Source organism: Mixophyes fleayi, chromosome 4, assembly GCF_038048845.1.
Source record: "Mixophyes fleayi isolate aMixFle1 chromosome 4, aMixFle1.hap1, whole genome shotgun sequence".
Lineage (NCBI taxonomy): Eukaryota > Metazoa > Chordata > Amphibia > Anura > Limnodynastidae > Mixophyes > Mixophyes fleayi.
In genome coordinates this window covers 54,888,832-54,913,100 of record NC_134405.1, presented here as the reverse complement: position 1 = coordinate 54,913,100, position 24,269 = coordinate 54,888,832, and the positions used below count along the sequence as shown (strand labels likewise).

Below are 24,269 nucleotides of genomic sequence, written 5' to 3'. Positions count from 1 at the left end.
AGTATAAGACTGGTTCCATCTAACTCCACTAAAAACTGATTTTATGTGCAATATCTTCATATTCTATTTTGATCACTTTATAATAAATATTTTGTGTTTTGAACAAGTAGTTTAAAATTTTATACAGCAGATAACTAAAGTATTGTCCACTTTTTCAGCGAAGGCTTTTAATTAGTGCCGGTGAGTAAGATTTCTGGTTACAGAGAAACCTAAACGGTACCAAAGAAGATCAGTAGAGCTCATCCCATTGAAAAAAGGAGGTGGGGGGTGAAGATACCGGACTTATGTAGCTTGCATTATGTGCTGGCTGAGCCTACTGCTCAACCCTACCCTAAATGAGCTATATTCACCTTTGGAGTGCTGTTCCATTCACTGAGCCACAGTATTCACTTCTCTGCCAGCTGGACAGGGACCAAGCCCAATATCCTCCTGCTTTTTCCTTGTACACAAAGTAGCCAAGGCCGCTGGGACTTTCACGAGCAAGTAACTAGCACTATTTTCTGAACAGCCCACAGGAGCAGTAACCCCTAGTCAGAACTGTCTAGTCAAAAGAGAGAGATGCAGCAGTATTTGCTCTTTATATATGGCTATATATAGCCCCCAGTGCCATAGATTAAAATAAGCACTTCAAATTCTGCACCAACGCAGGTGGATGTTTGAAAAGGGTAGCTAATCTGGCAGAGTCGGTTAGTTTCAACCAATCCAGAATAGATTTCACTGAGTCAATTGGGAAAGGCTTTATATATATTTTCAGTTAATTTCTCCCCTGGAGTTCAAGAAAGGCAGATCTATTATGCTGCAAACAAGTAGGTTTTCACCATAGGGATATTGAATATTATAGGGGGAGGGGCTAAAATTAGGTATTACCCACAATATACAGTACTCTGAGTGTGTCAGAAATATCATACAGTCATTGGTTACATTACAAAGCGGAGCCCCCCTTCCTTCGAATGTCATTTGTGAAGATGACTCCATCCCCCCTTGGGGCTGAGGAGATACTTCTTTACATAGTACTTCCTGTGTCGGGATGTCTTAAAATATACCAATATCTAAAAGACAGATACTACTTTTACACTGATATATCAGGCATCCTGTACTGATTATTGGTTCACCTGTATTTCTGAGAACCCACCTGGCAACATTTAAGAACAGTAGTTTAACATAAGCCACACTTAAGATAATACATTTCAACAACAGCTACTTAGCAGTGGCTGGCGAGAGGGTATGCCTAGCTTAACCTAATTCCCGCTGTGCTTGGCACCCTGACCTTGCCAGAATGGGATTTTGTAAAGTTTTTAAATAAAGTTGAAAACTCCCTTAATGCAGAGCTATTATGCCATTTTAACTTAAATATGCTCTTTATGTAAACTACACTTTAAAAGCATGCCAACATTCACTCTTGTGGCCAAATCAAACAAGAGCTGTTCGAGTTGTCAGATTGATTTCCGGCTTCATTCCAAATTGTTAGTGCAGTTGGAAGATGGCCCAATATACAATCTGATAGCAGTCCTCTTCCGACTGCATTTTTTTACCATGCCCAATAATAATTATATTAATTTAATCAGGATTGTTATCGGACATTAAAGTTGTTTTATAGTTGCACACACTGGCCCTGATTCAAGTACGAACACAACTTGCACGTAAGTTGCGTATTTAAAAAGAACAGAAATTGTCCATAGTTCTGTCCATATTCATATATCTAGTAATCCAAGTATAACCTTGCCACACAGAACAGACTGCAGTATAGGCACATGCATATGTACAATAAAAGGTCAGTTCAGGACGCAAACACTTCTTATTTTATAATTAAAATAATGACTAACAGTATAATTTAAATTTATTTTGAAATATAATCTTTCTTTACATTATTTACATAAAGATGACATGCCTACTGTATGTACAATGCATTTAGCTATTATATTTTAGTTGCATAGAGTTGTTCTGTGATGCTGGCACTCAGTCTTTGAATACAAAATGACACACCATGTCAGTCATCATTATTAATAGATACAACTGAAAACAAGCATACTTATGACATTCACAGGACTTGAATCTGCCACATTGATGTTGGAACACCTTTACTGTACAGTCGTGGCCAAAAGTTTTGAGAATGACGCAAGTATTGGTTTTCACAAAGTTTGCTGCTTCAGTGTTTTTAGACCTTTTTCTCAGAGGTTCCTATGGTATACTGAAGTAAAATTACAAGCATTTCATAAGTGCCAAAGGCTTTTATTGACAATTACATTAAGTTTATGCATAGAGTCAATATTTGCAGTGTTTACGCTTCTTTTTGAAGACCTCTGCAGTTCGCGCTGGCATACTGTCAATCAACTTCTGGGCCACATACTGACTGATGGCCGCCCATTCTTGCCTAATCAATGCTTGGAGTTTGTCAGAATTTGTAGGTTTTTGTTTGTCCACCCGCCTCGTGAGGATTGACCATAAGTTCTCAATGGAATTAAGGTCTGGGGAGTTTCCTGGCAATGTACCCAAAATTTTGATGTTTTGATCCCTGAGCCACTTAGTTATCACCTTTGCCTTATGGCAAGGTGCTCCATCATGCTGGAAAAGACATTGTTCATCACCAAACTGTTCTTGGATGGTTGGGAGAAGTTGCTCTTGGAGGATGTTTTGGTACCATTCTTTATTCATGACTGTGTTTTTAGGCAAAATTGTGAATGAGCCCACTCCCTTGGCTGAGAAGCAACCCCACACATGAATGGTCTCAGGATGCTTTACTGTTGGCATGACACAGGACTGATGGTAGTGCTCACCTTTCCTTCTCCGGACAAATGCTATTCCAGATGCCCCAAACAATCTGAAAGAGGATTCATCAGAGAAAATGACTTTACCACAGTCCTCAGCAATCCAATCCCTGTACCTTTTGCAGAATATCACTCTGTCCCTGATGTTTTTACTGGAAGTGGCTTCTTTGCTGGCCTTCTTGACACCAGCCCATCCTCCAAAATTCTTTGCCTCACTGTGAGTACAGATGTGCTCACACCTGCCTGCTGCCATTCCTGAGCAAGCTCTGCACTGGTGGGAGTGGGCTCACTCACAATTTTACCTAAGAACACAGCCATGAATAAAGAATGGCACCAAAACATCCTCTAAGAGCAACTTCTCCCAAACATCCAAGAACAGTTTGGTGATGAACAATGTCTTTCCAGCATGATGGAGCACCTTGCCATAAGGCAAAGGTGATAACTAAGTGGCTCAGGGATCAAAACATCGAAATTGTGGGTCCATGGCCAGGAAACTCCCCAGACCTTAATCCCATTGAGAATTTATGGTCAATCCTCACGAGGCGGGTGGAAAAACAAAAACCTACAAATTCTGACAAACTCCAAGCATTGATTAGGCAAGAATGGGCGGCCATCAGTCAGTATGTGGCCCTGAAGTTGATTGACAGCCTGCCAGGGCGAATTGCAGAGGTCTTCAAAAAGAAAGGACAACACTGCAACTATTGACTCTATGCATAAACTTAATATAATTGTCAATAAAAGCCTTTGACACTTATGAAATACTTGTAATTTTACTTCAGTATACCATAGCAACATCTGACAAAAAGGTCTAAAAACACTGCAGCAGCAAACTTTGTGAAAACCAATATTTGTGTCATTCTCATAACTTTTGCCAATGACTGTCCATGGGCTACTTTAGTCCGCTCCTCTCAAGCCTTAGGGCTAGATTTACTAATCTGCGGGTTTGAAAAAGTGTGGATGTTGCCTATAGCAACCAATCAGATTCTAGCTTTCATTTATTTAATGCTTTCTACAAAATGACAGCTAGAATCTGATTGGTTGCTATAGGCAACATCCCCACTTTTTCAAACCCGCAGCTTAGTAAATCTAGCCCTTAGACTCCTAAGTGTCCGTGGCGTAATCTCCATTGCTGGGTATGCACAGAGCTACCTCACACAAGATATGTTATGCACATTGACGTAGCTTCGAATATTAATCAGGTCCACTGTGATCAATATTGCAGTGAGTGGTCAGCATTAGTTACACATTTATGAAATCTATGTATATTTTTGCAACAACAATATTATTATACATTAACTCTTAACCACCTGCTGAGCATAAAACTGAAAACGAGCTTTTGCCACCTTTCTTGAGTTTTGACAGCGCTACTACCACGTCTGTGTAGTCTTACAGTTGCTGGATGTCTAAATTATTTTACAGCACTGTGGAGTGCAGCAGATACAGAAAAAAAAAACGTTATAATCATAGAAATGTTTTGATCTGATTTTGTTTATTTTCTATGTGTGATATGTAAAATGGTGAGAGGTAAGAAAAATGACTGCTGCATATAGTAATACTAACATGGTATTGATATGTATATCTTATTCAGAAACCGTAAATGACACTAAAATGGTACACAAGTAAATGCATATATTAGATCATTTTAACTTTTGCACGTTTGATCCACCTACTGTTAAAGTTTTTCCATGTGTCTTCTTACTGTTCAGCAGTCAGTCCAAGCTCTATTCATTAAATACCTTCGTGTCATCCTTGGTTCCGCCCTCTCCATATCTCCTCACATCCAGTATTTATTTCAGTCCTGTCACCTTGTAACATTGCCAGACTTCGCCCCTTTCTCGCCCTAGACACAACTAAAACCTTTGTTCACTCACTCATCTTCTCCTGCCTTCAATCCATCTGAAATCAGGCTCCTATTTTCATTTGGATAATTAAACTGATTTAACCAGAGATCAGCAAGTGTCAAATTTATTACAGTAGAGAATGCAGTCATGTGATAGCCGTTCCGTCTTCACTACAAAGCTTATATACATCAAACTAGGCATTAGCAGTGTAACCGTATAAGGAGAATGCAATGCACTGTGTACTGCATAATAACTTTGTAAGTGTAAGGCATAAAAAAATCTCCCACCTCAAATGGATTGGCCACACACAGAAAAAATGGTCTGTAACGAAGACTTAACTACTGTTATGTACCCTATATACAACATATTTAACTATTTACCCTCTCATTCCTTTTTTTTCATAGTAACAACCAGACAGTACTCATTAATATCGAGGGAGGTTATAGCAGAGAGGGATGGGGCTCGCTGATGTCTAATACAGGGCTGTTGCCTGCCCATACTCGAAACAGAGGAGTCCCTATCTTAAGGCTGGTAATAAGTGGGCCTCAACATGCTTACCTACACTTCTCGAACGGTGTGCTTTTGGATTTGAGGCTCGTATTTCTTGTAAGGCCTTCCCATTTGGGTTTTGTGGTAGATTTTTCCAATCAATTTCCCTAAATCAGTAGTCTAACTTTGGAACAAAGCACAGTTAGTTTAATGATCAAAAGACCAATTATTCCCATTATAAGGGACCCCAGCTATGCTGCTGTTCAGTATATACTCTTCACATGATTGGAACCTGCTTATCAAAGGTGCCTGTCTCCTAGCCTCTCTTAAATCCATGCAATGCCTGCTACCACCCTTCCGGCAGTCTAGCTACAGTTGAACAATGGCCACCTACTGTACCAGAGAAATAGAGCATAAGCACATTAGTCCCTAAACTACAGTTTTACCCTACACGGTCTCTGGACCATCCGGCACAACATGTCCGACCGCTAAGCCTGCGATGCCGGCTGGGTGTCCTGGTGGCCACCAGATGCAGTAGCTCCTTTAAGGGATGCGTTAAGACTCTAGAGGGGGGAATTGAATTCCCCCCGAAGTACCGCCGCGTTATGGATATTAGTTATTACGGTAATATTAACCCAGCTTTCTGCACACAGCTCAGGGAGCAGCAAGCAAAAAGTCGGAGTTAGAACTAGCGTAATAACGGTAATTACGTGCACTATTACTGTAATAATGGTAACAGTTTAGCTCGGCGATACTTCGGGGGGAATTGAATTTCCCCCCTAGCTGTGCATAGGGAACCCACCTGGCTACATTTAAGAACAGGACAGCAGTAAAACTACACACACGTATTCCAATGTGAAACATTACATTTACATATTGCTACATATTGGTGATGGGGGATGCCAAGTGGGCTTAACCTTTATTCTTATTTTACCCTACTCTCGCCACAACCTTAGTTTGTTGTAGTATAAACCCATAATGGGAGTAATACCTTCAAAATGTACATATTTTATTTACAGTTCTCAATCTAAATCTAATTGTGATGGTTTATATTGCTATTTATGAAGAGCTTTCATGTTTCAGTTTATGTTTTTTTACATACAAATGGAAAAATTTAAATCTGTGACACATACTTGGCAGTTTAAATTGAATAAGTGGTTGGTACCATGTTACCTTGTTAGAGAGTAAAATGCCAGGAATTGGGTTCAATACAAACCAGTGTGATATCTGCTTCTACATTGAAGCAAAAATCTTTGTATAGACCGTTGACATCAATGTGCACTTGTTTGAAATGTGTTGGTTTCCAGACATTCTCCATGTCTACGTGCAAACACATACTGGTAGGTCTATAGGCTTCTGACTAAACTGGCCTTGGGGTGAGTGCATGTGTGTGTCCAAGATAGAAAAACTGGGGGAGGGACCAATGGGCCACGAAAAATGTTTGCTGATGGTGCCCTATATAAAGATAACATTAACACTACAACAAAATAAAAATAACAAACATGATAAATGTGTATTAACAAACTTTATAGGAAGACGTAAGCTTCCAATGCTCACCTGCTAGCAGTAGAATAATGTGCTTAAACATTTAATCAAATCCCTAATGATTTACCTATTTGTTCCAGTTCTAGTAGCTGCTAATCCACAAGAGGATGGACATGAGGATAACAGATTCTGATCAGTGTCAGTATCATGTTAATTGGGATGGTCAGAAAACACGATCGGGTGATGACCATCTCCGACTATGTGTACAGTCATCATCTAAGCACTTTAACTGTAACCTGTAAGTAAGATGCAACCATTCAGCCAGAGCGCTGGATGCTCCGATTTGACATTACGTGTTGGGATTTTGCCACTCTGTGCTCAGTCTCAACTGACAGTGTATCGCAGAATGAGCTGCAATGACATGTAATATAGTTGGCTATTAGATGTATTGCCTTTAAGTAACTTCTGTTATTATTATTTACTAGAGCATTTGACTTTTATTATAAATTAAATTAATAGTTCAATCATTCAGGTGAAACTGTAGTTACACATTAACAGAGCATTACAGCATTTATGGGAGAAGACACTAGGTCAAGTTGTATGTAGCCAGCCGGTGAATGAGTTTGGACCAGTGGCGATCATGCTACGCCCCAGCAGGGGTGGGCTGTATGTGGCCACACACTATGTGCCTGTCAGCTGAGAGGCAGACAGGGAATCCTGCCGGGTTGCTCCAATTGTGTTTTAAAAACAATCAGAATGAAGTATACACCTTTCCAACGACAGATGAGACACCAGTTTTCATAAATGCCATACAGTGTTTTTTTATGTCATTTTCAGATAGTGGTACAATAGCTTCTTTGGCTATTACATTTGACTCGCATTAGCTAACTCTACGTTAAAAACAACATGACTTTAAATGTTACAGAACAATTACTTCCAAAAAGTGATTCCATAATTTTAAACAAAACAAAAACAACACAACAAAAATTATTCTCAATATACTGTGCTTTCATTTAGTTCATAGATCAACTGTGCTTACATTTAAAGACTGGGGATATTGAAATCTTGGATAGTACAAATGTCCCAAGCAGTGCTCCATACCCCAAATAGTCCAATTTTATTGTTGCAAAAAGGGGATTGGCTGGAAAGAAGAGGGTGAGGTCCGAGTGATTCAGGTATTGGTCTATATTGTGTTATCAGATGAGGAATGTTATGATGTACAGCACTATACTGAGTAAGAAACCAACACAGGAAATAATAACAATTACAATCTATTGTAACAGCTACATTCAGGAATGAGGACACATTTCAGGTCTCCTAAATCATTAAAGAAGGAGAAGAGAACACAACAGGTTAAACTCATTTAAGAAGTGTAGACTCGACTTTAGATAGCTTAAATGCTGTCTGGCATATTATTTAAATGCGTGTTTTTCATAGAAAACTAGTTTATATTTGGCGAGCCACTGCATTATTGCCACTTCTATTTTTAAATGAAGAATATTGGGGCTCAATTTGAGTTAGATGCATTTGCACTTCGGACATACGTAGAAAAATATGCACATAAAACAAACGTACTTCCATGCATATATTGACACGGATGCATCCCAAAAACAGTAACATTTCCGCCAGACATGTCATTCTCAACAAGTACATATTGTACACTAAAGGCCCACAATAACGCAGAGATGGCATAGAGAAAGCATAACGTTGTGGCTTGGCAGGATTAGTGGTAAATGCTAAAATCACACTACCCTACTCAAGTACAATATAATGATGTATTGAAGTGTCATATACACTACTATATATTGTTTTGACAGTTATTAAATTTGAAAGCCACATTTTTCATATAAAAAATGTAACTACAAACACACAAAACAAATCAGGCGCTAATAAGTGTAATAAGGTGCTTAACTGCTGCTAAACAACAGTTGAATAAGGTGCCTCACTTAATCAAAGCCAAATAAACTAACGAACAGAAGAGCGCTGGTTAAAGTGACATTTATATACAGCATTTATTATGAACCTTACATTTAAAAACAGTAATAAAATCACACATAAAATATGACATATAGAAAACAGGCTACGTGTTGCAGGTATGGATAAAGGTCAAAATTCCAAAATATACTTTCTATTGCTTAAACTCAAGTGTTTATAAATCATTCATATGTGCATTAGACCCAACATTTTTGGGAAAAAGGTGCGTCTTATACATGGGGAAATACGGTATGTACTTGAGCAGAGATTGTTGGCAAAACCTGGACACATTAGCATGACCTGATGCGTTTCTGCGCCTCTTAGGGGATGGGGCGGTTTTATCAGAGGTGATGAAACTGCCCCTAAGAGGAGGAGAAACGCGTCAGCTCAAACAAGCTCTACTCAAGTATTGAACTCTTATTACTATTGCTTAGCCGGAATCAGTATATACAGAGGAATCCCAGCCTTCACTACATCTGGGGATGCGTCTTAAAGACCTAAAGTACAGTGTTCATTTATTTTACCACAATCAAACTTATTGACTTTCCAAATGGCTTTAGTTGTTGCCTAAAACGGATTGAACTAGGTGTACCTGTATAGTTATGGATTTTGCCCCTATTGCTGTGGATATACGATTAAATTGATTGCTATTTGTATATGCGGGGAGCATCTCTGCAGGATTTAGCCCTAGTGATTCATCTTGGCTACTCTAAGGAGGCATAAATTAGGAACTTCATAGTGGAAAAACTTGGATTTTTGGAGTGTAATAAATCTCTCCACAAGGATGGATATATTCAAAGGACTGAGAGTTCTTATGCACATATGAATGATTTATAAACACTTGAGTAGGAACAATATATAGTATATTTTGGAATTTTGACCTTTATCCATACCTGCACACGTAGCCTGATTTCTATACGTCATATTTTGTGTGATTTTATCCCTTTTATTTTACCCCTTTAAAAATCCAATGGGAATCTTCTTTCCTGCAGTAGCCCAAATGGAAACATCAAGTAAGTAACTCGAATATAATGCTACGACTCTACAGAGACATGCTGGGCTGGGGGGCATTTGCCCCCCCCCGGGCCAGTCGCATAGTGGGCTCCCTTGGGCTGGGACACCTGCCTTTCTTTTCCATTAAAATGTTCATAATAGGCTGCTGAGTCGTGTCTTGCCCCCCGGGCTAAAATTTGCCTGCCCTCCCCTGTGACTTTACATTAAAATATAACACTAATTTAAATAATATAAGATGAAGAGGTCAATACACAATCAGCCAATCAGAAGTGGCTAAATAGTGCTGCTGATAATCATCATCACTGCATATTCTTACACCAGTAAGAGATACTCCTCCTACAACATGTCTCTGCGGATGTGTCCACATCTAACTGTGCTCCAAATAAATGATCACGCCCTTACTGTACTCCGCCTGTGCTTTCCCACCCCCATTCTGCCTGCACAGGCGTACGGTGATACATACTAATGTAAAATATAATAAAGCTAATACATGATAATAATTATATTAGTAATTAGTTTACTAGTTGGTAGAACATAAAGAATTATTAGACACCATCCTAATGGACATGGACCAGCCCATATGTTAAAAAGTTTGGACTATGCCCAAGCATTCGCAATACTTAATATAGGCGCAATGGGCATTTCTAGCCAAAGCAGGCACATCATGATTAGCATAATTATATTTCAGCATCACATCCATTTACGTTGCATCCTCTATGGCCAGGAATATCCACTACTTTAGTCTTTCCTGGCCAACATCATTGAATTAAGTGATCGGTAGGAGAGTAAAATTACTGTAAGACATGCTGGAATAAAGTGAAGTAATAAATAAAGAGTTGAAGATGTCCTATTAACACCCTTGGGCTGCAATTTGCAAATGTATCAATTACATTTTCTTCGTTTATCTTATGTATTATTTTTATGCACATCCAGTGTCTTCAGTCTCTATCACTTTATACTTGTTTCATCTTAAAAACTTTGTAACACCCAAACGATACAATGAAAGTCCCACTATAGCTGACACACTCAGCCACATCAAAATGTATTGGTCATCCCGCAGTTTTAATGCCAAACCATAATTATTATGAAGGAATGGAGCATACTGTATCTAACTAAAAAAAAAAAGTGACTAATGTACATGCAAATTACTGGAGAAACCCATGGGGCCAAACTTGACAAAAGGCTAATCTTCCCATAAAACTACATTATACATTAAACATACAACTTCCAAACTGGGTTAAGACGTGATATTACGACAAGTAAACAAAACAACAAGTCAAAAGAAACTCTCTTTCGTTCTCTCTCTCTTCGTGGTAGTTTTGCAGTGCAGTTTTATTAGTGCCTACTCGTGAACTTTAACATATTTGGGTCACTGTGATTTATGTATCTCTGTACTGATTGTCCTCCTTGTGTTCTTCTTCCACATCACTCAACGGGACTTGATGTTTTTTTTGATGCGTGACTAAAACAGAATTGCACGTGAAACGGTCACCACACTCTATGCATGTATATGGCTTCTCTCGTTTGTGGCTTCTCCGGTGAACCAGGAGATGTGACCTTCGAGTAAACATCTTGTCACATTTAGGGCAACCATGAGGCCGTTCAGCTTTATGTGTTTTCTTGTGAGCATTGAGATGAGACCTCCGTATGTATCGTTTGCTGCACAAGTTACATCCGAAGGGGCGTTCTCCAGTATGCTTTGCCTGATGCTTGACTAAAGAAGACCGCACCACAAACCGTTTTCCACAATCACAAACGAATGGCTTCTCTCCAGTGTGACTTCGCATGTGAGTGGCCAAGTACGATTTTTGAGTAAAGTTTTTCCCACACTCCTTACACACAAATGGCTTTTTGCCGGAGTGTGTTTTCTGGTGGCTGGCAAGATTAGAGCTGCTGGTAAAACATTTATCACAGTGAGGACAAGCATATGGCCTCTCTCCTGTGTGTGTTCTCTGGTGTAAAATTAAGTGAGAATTTCTTGTGAAACTTTTCCCACATATAGTGCAAGTATAAGGTTTCTCCCCTGTATGGATAATCTGGTGTCGGACATAGTTAGAACTATCTGTGAAGCTTCTACCGCATTGTATGCAAGTATACGGTTTTATTTCATTGTGTGTTTTTTGGTGCTTAACCAAACTTACGTTACTTGTAAAACTTTTCCCACACTCTACACATGGAAAGGGTTTCTCCCCTGTATGGGATCTTCTGTGTATTACAAGATAAGAGTTACGAGTAAAACCCTTCCCGCATTCCCTGCATACATACATCCTCTCCCCCGTATGTGTTCTTTGATGGACTACAAGATATGACCGGTAGATGAAGCTTTTCCCACACTCAAAACAAATGTAATTCTTCTGCTCTTTCTGGTTTAAGTGCTTATAGGTATACTTTGGTTTATCCCAAAAGTTTTTACCACTCTCTCTGTTTTTTGATGGAGTGGCTTCTTGAGGTTTGTCAACAGGTTTTCTGTTAGCTGTGGAAAAAATTTCAGTAGAGTTTGTGGTAGTTTGTGTTCCGAGCATTTCTTGACTTGTGATGTCCTTGGCAGTGGTGGGATTTTCTGTACCAGAAAGTGCAGACTCTCTTAGGGGCATTTTGGCTGGATCTAGGAAATTCTTTTCAGTGGAGTAATACTGAGGAGTGGTCTCTTCCATTGACCAACCGGTACAATAGATACCAATCCCAGAATCATTTGCTTTGTCCTGACAAAGGGAGTCGCAGTCTGCAAAGCAGATAAACAAATCAAAACAGCTAAAAGTTAGAATGTAGTCTGAAAAAACACTGTCTATTTTAATGGGTTATAGGAAAATAAAGTAATTATATCTGCAGTAGGGAAGAGGAGTAGTATAGATGGAGATGCAGGAGTTTTTAATGTACCTGAATAGAAAGACTAAACTGAAAATACAACAATACTAATGGTGTTTCTGCCTCAAATGGGCTGTAGGCAGTATCACAGACTGTACAAACATTTTATAAAAAATATGTTTCTTTATTAACGTCTATTTGACAGACCACATGAAAAGCCTTTAAAATGGAGTTAGCATGCCTTTAAGAGGCCCAAAGGCGGTTCAGTCTAAACACAGAAATAAGGAACCATTATAACTGATGTAAAGTATATAAATAATCTATTATTTTATATTTAATTTTATAATATATAATCAGAATTCTGCCATGCTTGAATGAGAGAAGTTGCTCTGAACAAAACTCTCCTTCTCCCACTAGAAACATAAGGTTTGTGAATGTTGGTGTCTTGAGTAGCTGCTCAGATTAGCATAAGAAATGCTGTAATCTGTTTCCTGTAGAAAGGCAAATTCCATCCAGGAAAAAAGGTTTTGATCTTATGTAACAAGAGGTTCGCTGCTTTGACCTGGATACAGGGGCAAACGCAGGATTTGTAGAGGGGGGGTTTCCACACCACGCCACCAGTGGGCGGGACCAGCATGCATGGGGGCGTGGCTATAACTTTAGACGGTGCTAGGCTGCTCTCCAACTCTTCCTATCCCCATAATATACATGGGCAATGCTGCGTGGACTACTGCTAGGTGCACACAGCTCTCTCTTTTCAAGCAGAGCCATGTGAAGCAGGGGCAGGGTCCAGCCACCTCAACTATACAGTGCCCCAGGCTTGGAGGGGGGTTTCCAGGTACTAGGAACCCCAACCCCCCTCGGTTTGCCTATGGGATAGGACATGCAGAGAAAGCTCCTGGCTGCAGGAAACTAAGTTCACTGGAATGGTGGTCTGTATATGGGGCCTGGGAAGGCCCTGGCTAGCAGGAAAAATGTTAGAATGGAGTTTTGAATGGATTGAATGGAAGATGGTTGAATCTGGACGCATATGGTTAGTATGTGAATATGAATGTTCATTTGTCTTTGGTTAGAATATAGCTGAGATATGGAAGTTTGTATACAGAAGGTAAATGTGAATGTAATTGTTGTGGTTACACTGTATGTGAGCTGTTTGAGTTAAGGGAAAAGCTTCTGTGCTTGTTAGGTGTAAATGGAATAGTTATGTTTGAGTTTAGTCTGATTTGTGTGTGATCTTAATATATTTGGGGTGGATTAGTCTAATAAGAACTGGGCCCTGTTGCTATGAACGTTGCATTGACAATAAATTAGGCCATTACAAGCACACGTGGTCAAGTTGGCTGACAATGTGTTTACTCCTGGAATGCTGTACAATTGCTGGAGTTCCTGTGATGTTAGCATGGATTGGTGGTTTAAATGGTAGCATCTGTGTCTGTTGCAAAAGATACTTGGAATAGATGTCTTGTGTGATATGCTTTGCTGGCTCGCACTAAATAGATGTCTTTTGTGTAAAATAGATATTTGTGGTGGACTTACAGATATATTACTAGAGGGTTAAGAACTGGGGCCTGCTCATTGATAGTATTGTTCAGGAAGTGGTAAGATTGTTATAAGATAGTTTGTAATGGAAAACTTTGAAATAATGCGTTTTTTTGCTGGAGAAATTGAAGTAGTTAATAGGGCAACATGGAGGTGATCTTGAAGCGACCATGCTTGTAAAATGGCTGCCATCTACAAGTTTTCATGCGAACGGAACGTGGATAGTGAATAATGACTGTTGCAAAGCATGATGATGTTATACTACACATTTTGGACTTTGACAGAGATAAGTGAAAAGAAATAATAGGAGAATAAATGGTAGACGTTCATATGTGAGATAAATCTGGAAGGTTGAATTGTGTGCATAAAATGGACTGCGCCCTCCCCCCCCCCCCGCCCCCCTTCGGCTGAGAATACAGCAAAAGAATAAAAAGATAGAGAACGCTGTTGGTCATACACAGAACTAGTCTGTATTTGCTCCAGGAGTTTGTTTATTAATCTGTTTTCTATGATCAATTATTGCTGCATTTGGACATTTATTATTAAGCAATTGTCAGATATTTATATATACAGTGTTTTTTTATTTTATTAGATTGTTTTTAATTACTATATTAAATCCGTTGTCTGGAAACAGTGCTTTCTATCTTTTTAGTTCATGAGAACAAGCCTATCAATTTCACTAGATTTCACTTTATTTCACTAGATAAAAATGACTATACTTATTCACTTCATGAGCAAATAATTGAAAGGCATTGGTTCCTAGTGTATCAAAAGGCTGCATTTTATCTATATAGTTGTATCTATATTGATCTGTTTATAAAATGGTTGCCCCCACTGTGTGGACTTTTAGTCTCCATATAACACCCCACCCTTGTGATAGATGTGATTGAATCATTGCATCACTAGGGTGTGGCCAAAATCACGTGATTGGTGGCACCTCACCCCCTTTCTCACTCACCCTTCCTCTTCCCTCTCAGCAAGCAGGGGGGTTGAAAAAGCTATTTCAAAACATTGCACATCATGTTCACTCCAAATTGTTTAAACCTTAGTTAGCTATGTTTTATAATGTTCAATAAATGTGATATATTGGAAGAGAAAGAAACACAATTCTAAAGATTATGTATATATGTTCAGAAAATGAATAATGTTGCTATTTGTATATCATTCTAACTACAACACTTGTAGAATTCTAACTTTGACTGTATATATATCTGGAAGCAGTGAAACAGTAAAGGACTCAGGGGTATATTTACTAAACAGCGGGTTGGAAAAAGTGGAGATGTTGCTATAGCAACTAATCAGATACTAGCTGTCATTTTGTAGAATGTACTAAATAAATGATAACTAGAATCTGATTGGTTGCTATAGGCCACATTTTCACTTTTTTAAACCTGCATTTTAGTAAATCTAGCCCACAGGGTTAGAACGCCACCATTGCAAATTGAGAAAAGGGAGAAAATGAAAATCCTATAAATTAATATTGTTATCCTAGGTATAGGGATCTCACACATGTGTATGTTATGTAGGGTATGACATTCTCATAGAGCACACAAATAATATTTTATTTTGCATAATTACATGTATTACTTTTTATTTATTTCTTTTTAAACGGGCACCATATCTTAGGTCTCCCTGTGATCACTTATTATCAGCAATGATAGCTTAAAGCAGCAATCCCTTGAAAAAATCAGTTGTGTCTTCTGTCAATATAAATCACTGTGGCTGGCTATAAGAAGAATGCTGGTATTTACCATTTCTCCTTGTTTTTTTTTTTCTTCTGGCTGCTATTAATGATTTAAGATTCTGGACACCCATGACAACCACAGTCACATGGCACAAGATGTAGAGCAGGCCTGTCCAACCTGCGGCCCTCCAGATGTTGTGAAACTACAAGTCCCAGCATGCCCTTCCAGCTATCAAAAGGTTGTCTACTGGCAAAGCATGCTGGGGCTTGTAGTTTCACAACACCTGGAGGGCCGCAGGTTGGACAGGCCTGATGTAGAGCGTTGAGAAGCATTGGAACGCCCCTTTGAGCTCTGTCTGCACTGTGACATCCTCCTTCCTACCCCTCTGCCATCACATGTCATGCAGAGATCTGTCAGTAGGAGATTATGATGTGTAGGATAGGTAAGAAAAACGACTATCAGGTACATACTTAAAAAGGAACTTACCTTGCAATTTAAAGGAAAAAAATACTCTATGTGGGAGTAGCGAGTAACCTAGATGTAACAGCAGCTGTCAGATCACCATCATGAGAGGCAGACAACACTGTACCTATCTGTGGGTCTCCGACAGATATCCTATGCAGCAGAAAGGACACCTATGCACTGAGATGTCTGTGACATCACATTTATATATAGGCTTCTCCGTTGAGCTGTGCATTCCGTTCACTATGAACAGTGATCCTTACATGCTACAGTTTGGCTAATTATGCATATGTAACTGCTAGCTATTAATACAGATACATCCAGGTACATGGAATTTTATACATCTGTTCACAAGAGAATATAACAAGGGCATGTGAATACCATATATTTCAAGACACCTTTTAATGCTTTGAATTTACACTGGAAGGTATTTGGCTGCTTTTAGCCCACATCACCATAACCTTAATGATTGCCCTCTTGAAGCTAGAGAAATTTGTAATCGGATGGACAAGCATCTATACGTTTCCTATATATGTTGCTGCCTCTACCTAAAAGTATTTATTAAATCAAATACAGAATATGGAAAATATTAAATCCAAAAGGCTACATTTTTACTCTGATGAGCGTGACTTTATTCTGTAATATACACAAAGTTTGTATGTTAGTGAATTTAGACTGTAAACTCCAATAGGACAGGGACTGATATGAGTGATTTCTCTGTACAGCGCTGTGGAATTAGTGGTGCTATATAAATAGATGGTGATGATAATGACAATGTCTTACCATAGGAATCTGTGGTTTTCTCAATTATTCTGTCCATGACAAAACCATATGTGTTCCTCACGATTGTTCCTTCTGTTATGAAAATGTAACATTAATATATGCACATAATTATTAGAATAAGCCAGAATTAATTCTGACAGGTTTAAATTTGGTTACATACAAAAAACAGTAAAGAGGTGCTTCTATTTAACATCTACAGAGAGACGATCTTGAACATATAGAATTCAGCAGTACGTACACTCTATTGTAAAATGTAAAGATACTAACTGTCACCTTGGATCATTATCAGTGTATAGAGATACATATTATCATTATACATTGCAGCATGTTCATTATCAGTGTATGAAGATACTCAGCATCATTATACAGTGCAGTGTGATCATTATCAGTGTATAGAGATACATATTATCATTATACATTGCAGCATGTTCATTATCAGTGTATGAAGATACTCAGCATCATTATACAGTGCAGTGTGATCAATATCAGTGTATAGAGATACTCAGCATCATTATACAGTGCAGCGTGATCAATATCAGTGTATAGAGATACTCAGCATCATTATACAGTGCAGTGTGATCAATATCAGTGTATAGAGATACTCAGCATCATTATACAGTGCAGCGTGATCAATATCAGTGTATAGAGATACTCAGCATCATTATACAGTGCAGTGTGATCATTATCAGTGTATAGAGATACTCAGCATCATTATACAGTGCAGCGTGAGCCTTATCAGTGTATATAGATACTCAGCATCATTATACAGTGCAACGTGATCATTATCAGTGTATAGAGATACATATTATCATTATACATTGCAGCATGTTCATTATCAGTGTATAAAGATACTCAGCATCATTACACAGTGCAGCGTGATCAATATCAGTGTATAGAGATACTCAGCCTCATTATACAGTGCAGTGTGATACATATCAGTGTATAGAGATACTCAGCCTCATTATACAGTGCAGTGTGATACATATCAGTGTATAGAGATACTCAGCATCATTATACAGTGCAGTGTGATCATTATCAGTGTATAGAGATACTCAGCATTATTATACAGTACAGCAAGATCATTATCAGTGTACAGAGATACTCAGCATCATTATACAGTACAGCGTGATCCTTATCAGTGTATAGAGATACTCAGCATCTTTATACAGTGCAGCGTGATCATTATCAGTGTATAGAGATACTCAGCACCATTATACAGTGCAGCATGATCATTATCAGTGTATAGAGAAACTCAGCATCATTATACAGTGCAGCGTGAGCATTATCAGTGTATAGAGATACTCAGCATCATTATACAGTGCAGCGTGATCATTATCAGTGTATAGAGATACTCAGCATCATTATACAGTGCAGCGTGATCATTATCAGTGTATAGAGATACTCAGCATCATTATACAGTGCAGCGTAAGCATTATCAGTGCATAGAGATACTCAGCATCATTATACAGTGCAGTGTGATCATTATCAGTGCATAGAGATACTCAGCATCATTATACAGTGCAGCGTAATCATTATCAGTGCATAGAGATACTCAGCATCATTATACAGTGCAGTGTGATCATTATCAGTGTATAGAGATACTCAGCATCATTATACAGTGCAGTGTGATCATTATCAGTGTGCAGAGATAATCTGACCATACCAGGGCCGATCTTGCTGCTGGTGCGAGCGTGATGTGACCAGACAATTGTCTAACTTAGCCACACACCACCCAAGCAATGTATATCAGATTATTATCGGGCACTGCAGTGGTTTTCTGCAGACACATCCTGCGATATTGGGTCAGCTGGCCAATAGCAATATCACAGCATGTGTTTGTAGCAATTCTCAACTTCATCACACAATGCAACCTGTTCATTGTCAGTGTATAGAGACACTCATGACATTTCCCTCACCCTTTCTTTTTTGCTGTGCATGGAGCTTCCTAAGTTATAGTGTTTATTATTAATTGTACCGTGCCATTTTTCCTTGTACCGTCCTATTGTTTGCTCCTGCATGGCACTACGGACACTTTGTGGCACCCTATAAATAAAAATTAATAATAATAACAATAATTATACAGTGTAGTGTGTTCAGTGTCTAAATCACTAGTGCCCAATTGGCATGTAGTCCCCTCATCCAGCAGGTGGCCCTCTTGTGCTCATGATGCCCAAACAGCGGCCCTACCATGGTCCCGCTGCAACTCAGGGCATGTGGACGGGGAGCAGCAGATGGAATGGGGAAATGAAGTTTATAGTTTATTTTTTTGCCCCATTACCTCTGCTGAATGAGAATGATTTTTTTGGGGGGAAGAGGGGAGACAACATAAATGGCAACGATACAGCTTTTATGTTAGACCAAGTGATATGACACAGTAAGCGGGATCAACAAATGCAGTGGGGCAGACACTGATGTCAAGTTACTGGACACAACTATCAAGGACTTATTACCTATGCATCGCTGTTACTGCTATACTCACTGTAGTACTGTATATTCCCATCTGGTGTCTTATTGACAGTCATTAATGTTTCTGCTACCACTAGTAGTTTATCACTGGGCATTATTCTTCCTGCTGATATATTACCGGACGCAACTACTACTAGTGGATTTTTACTAATGATGGAAAAACATGTCTCTTATTAAGCAACTATTGACAATAACTTGGAACACTTGTGGTGACCAATGCTGGCCTGGCATATTAAAGCCAATAGTGGCCTTTATGTATTAACCCACCTGACAACAGGAACAGACTGAAAGTTCCTTAAGCTGAGCACCATGAGCAGATACTTGGTATTACTGATGCCGTCTTATGGTTCACAAGTGCCCAAGTGAAAGTCAGTGCTGATGGCTTCACAGACCCTTTTAACCCGAGGGAAGATTCCCATTCTATTACAGGTGAAATATTAATAGAATGTAAAATGTATACTTTCTTACCTTTATGTAAACTCTCATGTATACAAATTAAAAAACAAATGCAATGTTTATCTCTTTAGAGAAGACAAAAGTTGAGTGTGATGCCCCCAAATTCAAGGCTGCCCACCACTGGTATAGAGATATTCTTCATTATACTGCACAGTGTGTTCATTATGAGTGTATGGACATACTAATCACCACTTATCAGTATATGGATATACTCATCACTATTATACTAAGCAATATGTTGATTATCAGTGTATAGAGATAATCAGTATCCTTACAGAGTGAAGCATGTTCATTATCAGTGTATATAGATGTTCAGCATCATCAGTGACTTCAGTGTAAAATTGTTATGTGTTTACAGATGCTTAGATTGTTATAAAGTGCAGCTTGATCATTATAATACAGAAAACCTTCTGCTCACTGTGTCACACAACATGTTTAAAAATAAGGGTTGTGAGATTATGTAAATAGCTGTTTAAAGCTCCCTTATTTGTCATCAGCATTTTAGAAAGCAATGAAATGAGGGGTGTGTTCAGCATTATTAAATTCTAGCTTTGCTATATAATGAGCTCATTCTACAAGGGGCATTCCCCAATGCACTCTGTGCAGTGAAATGTGCACAATGAAAGTCATTACCTGCAACAGAAGAACAGCCTTTGTACAAGACATGTGGGAGGGAGGCCACAGCCAACCTGAGAGCGGAGGAACCTGGGGGCTGTGGTCCAGTTTCCTAACGAAGGGCTCACACTGGCCTAATACAAGCTGACACACCACTGGCATGATGGGAACTATGGTCTAACTAGACAGTTCTAGGTAGGGGAAGCCTCAGGATTTAAACTACATCTCCCAGCATGCACTGTTAAGCTGCGCTGTTTCTCCTAGGAGCTACAGTAAGGGTTGCAATTAAGGTGATAACTCTGATGGATCCCGGGACCTGTAGTTCTTTTTTTTGCAAATGTTATGCTCTTTGTATAGTTGATAACAAGATTAGTGTGATAACTATCAGACACCTGTCAGGAGCACGACGACCAACGGCTTTTTATAAAGGAATACTGGGGAAATGTTCAGCAGGAATCAGTTTAAATTGTTAAACGGTTTGAGAACAGTGCCTTATTCTAATAAAGAATCTAACATCACATCAGGGTGATCATTTTGATTTATTTAGCAGAGTGTTTTTAGGTACCATGCTGCAAGAGTATTATATGAAGGGGATAGGAGACGTATAGCAAAGATAGCCAACCAGTGTTGGCCAGGTAAGGCAATTGTTGAGTTTTGTAGTTTTATTTCAGCTCTGCAAAGCCACAGATTACCTGACTGACTGCTTTCTTCTGAAACATGATATAAGTCACACATTCTGGGAATGTATCTATCTTGGTGTAGTGATAGCGATGGTAATAGTAGATGAAATATATTGGGGTTTTTTTAAATCTAACTGCGAACACTCCTGAGTTCACTTTTTGAAATCTGCTGATTGCCATTCGCATTCCAGCTTCACAATCAAAAACACCAACATTATTCCAATTTAATTCAAATGTGTTTGAGCCAGATTGCAAACTGTCGCACATGGTCAAACCAGTTTAAACATGTTTGAACCTGTTTGTTTTTTTAACCAGATCTAAAATTTGAGAAATTACTACAAAATTTGGACTATTAGAACCGAATTGCTGAAATAGTTTGAGAATTGAACCGCCACTGGTTTGAGCATCTCTAATAACCAGTGAAAGTGGAGCCTGTTGTGGGTTTTTGATGTCTACTGCAATTTGGACATGCAGTATTAAAAAAAAAAAAGTTGTCACAGGAATTGACTCAATGATAGTGAGTAGACTCATGGTTAATGCCTAGTATTTTGGTGCACAGAAGGGTCTCCAACCAGCAAACTCAGCAATTATACATAAAAGTGGTTTTATTTTCACACACTGATGCTCTGTTACAAACAGGGATTCCAGTATAACATGTTCCATACACACATGGATTCCAATATAACAGATGTTCCTTACACACATGGATTCCAATATAACAGATGTTCCTTACACACATGGATTCCAGTATAACATGTTCCGTACACCACATACAGATTCAAGTATAACAGATCTTCTATAGACAGGGATTCCAATATAACAAATGTTCCGTATACACAGTGATTACAATATTAAAGATATTCTGTACACACAGAGATTCTAATAGATGTTCACTACACACAGGAATTGTAATATAACAGATGTTCTGTACACACAGGGATTCTAATATAACAGATGTACCATATGCACAGAGATCCCAATATAACAGATGTTCCGTACACACAGTGATCCCAATACCACAAATGTCTGTACACACAGGGACTCCAGAATAATAGATGTTCTAAACACACAGCTATTTCAATAAACTTCTAATTCAATTCCAGAGAAAAACACTAACTTGAAAATGGATAGTAAAATGAATGACTGTGACAAGAGAGGGGTGAAACACATATGTGACAGAATGGACCCCCTATGCCACCCTGTCTGGTGTGTTGCTGGGGACCGGTTGCCTTGCCACCTTCCCCTTTCTCCCAAATGCGCCCTCCAACCACAATAGGAGGGGCTTTTGCTGCTGCCACCACTAGGCTCCTTAGCGGCACCTAGAACCGTGTCCTCCTGGGTAACTCTCGCTGCTAGTGTATCCTCTTGCTGGTACACCTGGGCTGGTACCCCTGATCTCTTGCCTTTAGATCAGGGTTTGCTGTTAACAGCCTTTCACACTGGCCATAGCTGCAGGGTAGCGGGCAGAGCGTTGGTACTAGTCACTGGGTCCCAACCTCAGAACAGCCGAATAACAGATTAAATTGGGTCTAATCTGTAGGTCACAGGAATTACAGCAGGTAAGTAGGCGTCAAAGTGAGTTCTTTATGCAGTGATGTTTATTAGCGCAGGAAGTCCTGAAAAGGAGTTACACTAGTTTGATGTTCTAGTGATATCAAGAAAGTACAGATGGTATAATACTATATTACATGGTCAAATAGTCTACTTTTTATACAGATTTACACAGATACCTTGGCAATAGGTAATCCAGCCTCCTGCCCCTCTAACCAATCCAGGTGCTTCATGCAGGGTGCACATAACTCAGCCTGGAGGGGTATAACACCTTTTGCATTGCTGCCAGCGGTCCCACAGCATCTGAGGTTTTATATTGAATGTTTACGATCGGGATATAACATTTTCTATAATCTCGCAATTTAACTTGCAAAATTCACATTAATCTGTGATCACTTGCATCCTGAGTCTTACACACATAGGAAATCTACCAGCCAGTCTAATTGCCCCCCTGTGCCTTCAGACTCAACAGACATGTTGGTCATTCAACGATGAAAAGGTCAAATTAACATGAAATCTCAAGACAGTTTAAAAAACACCTCCCCTCCACTCAGATGTTTACTTGGAACTTCCTATATAAAAGTTACAAAACCCAAACATGACATACTGTCTCTGAAATTAATACATTTCAATGCAAATGCATACCAATATATAAAAAAAATAAGTACATTTGCAAATATGTAAATTGGCGCCTGCAGCACTAATTGAAATACATTTCTACAATAATTTGTTTCTATGTGATCCAGCCACAAAATCAACAATAAAAGTTAAGCCCAGCGGCCACCAACTTCTTTTTGGGAAGAATGTCCGAGGCACCTTGCCCTGTATTTTTTAAATATTGTCATATGGCATTTATATATGTATGGTTCAAATATTGACTATATTTATATCTAATTATCCCCTTAAATAGCTTTTGCCACCCGGAGATTGTGCTCCTTAAAGAATTCTCAGGAATCTGATCTTTGTGTGTTAGAAGTCGGCACCTGTAAACAGGAAATGCTGATAGGCTTAGAGCTCAAACATCCATAAAATCAACAAGCTGCTCTATGAGCCGCGGCGGTGCCTCAAGCCACCACGACTCACTGTTGAAGCCTGGCCGTCTCCATGACGACCGGGACGTCACTTCACGTCACTATCTGCTCTGGGAGTTCATGCCAGTACCGTCAGCTGTCACAGTAGCTCAGCAGGGAACCGGGCAGACAAGAAGCAGGAACCGAGTCCTGAAGCTAAGGGCCACCAATAGGAGCTTCCAGGTGTGGGTCTTCCTCTTGGAACCAGCCATGATTTAAAAAAAACAGAGCCCAGAGAGCAGCAGAGAGAGTCTTGGTTTGACAAGACTGGTTGTGAATAATGGTTAAGGAATACTTAGGACTGTGATTGAGTAACCTGGCCCGACAATGACAGATCCAGCTTGCTGGGGTCTACTTCAGTGTATTCTTCAGAAAATAAATGTGAATTCTGATACACTTATGAGGAAATTGGTGCTATGTTCCCTATCTACACATTTAGGGCCTAATTAGGAGCAAATCCAGAAAGAGGGTGCGAATTTGACCATTTGCAAACCATGTTGTTTTATCATGTATGGAAATTACTGCTTGTTTCTGCATGTAGCACACCAACAATGGATGGCTTTAGTTCACATTGCAATTTAGAGTTGAG

At 39.2% G+C, this 24,269-nt stretch overlaps 1 protein-coding gene across 2 annotated transcripts; it reads right to left on the bottom strand.

Annotated features, from left to right (window-relative positions):
- Window positions 1-10,875: 10,875 nt before the first annotated feature.
- Window positions 10,876-20,512, bottom strand: LOC142151430 (uncharacterized). 2 transcript variants are annotated; one of them, XM_075207057.1, is made up of 3 exons: window positions 20,398-20,512; window positions 16,843-16,914; window positions 10,876-12,290 (listed from the first exon to the last, which is right to left on the bottom strand). In XM_075207057.1, the coding sequence occupies exons 2-3, from the start codon at window positions 16,877-16,879 to the stop codon at window positions 10,948-10,950; spliced, it is 1,380 nt and encodes a 459-aa protein (XP_075063158.1). In that variant the 5' UTR covers window positions 16,880-16,914; window positions 20,398-20,512; the 3' UTR covers window positions 10,876-10,947. The 2 variants fall into 2 exon arrangements, with proteins under 2 accessions (XP_075063158.1, XP_075063159.1); XM_075207058.1 differs by lacking the exon at window positions 20,398-20,512 and adding an exon at window positions 19,576-19,721.
- Window positions 20,513-24,269: the final 3,757 nt, after the last annotated feature.

Excerpts from the sequence above, each read along its gene's own strand:
- LOC142151430 (XM_075207057.1), bottom strand. The coding sequence starts at position 16,879 with ATGGACAGAATAATTGAGAAAACCACAGATTCCTATG. Across the intron at positions 12,291-16,842 it reads GAAAACCACAGATTCCTATG|ACTGCGACTCCCTTTGTCAG; the intron begins GTAAGACATTGT and ends TCTGCTTTGCAG.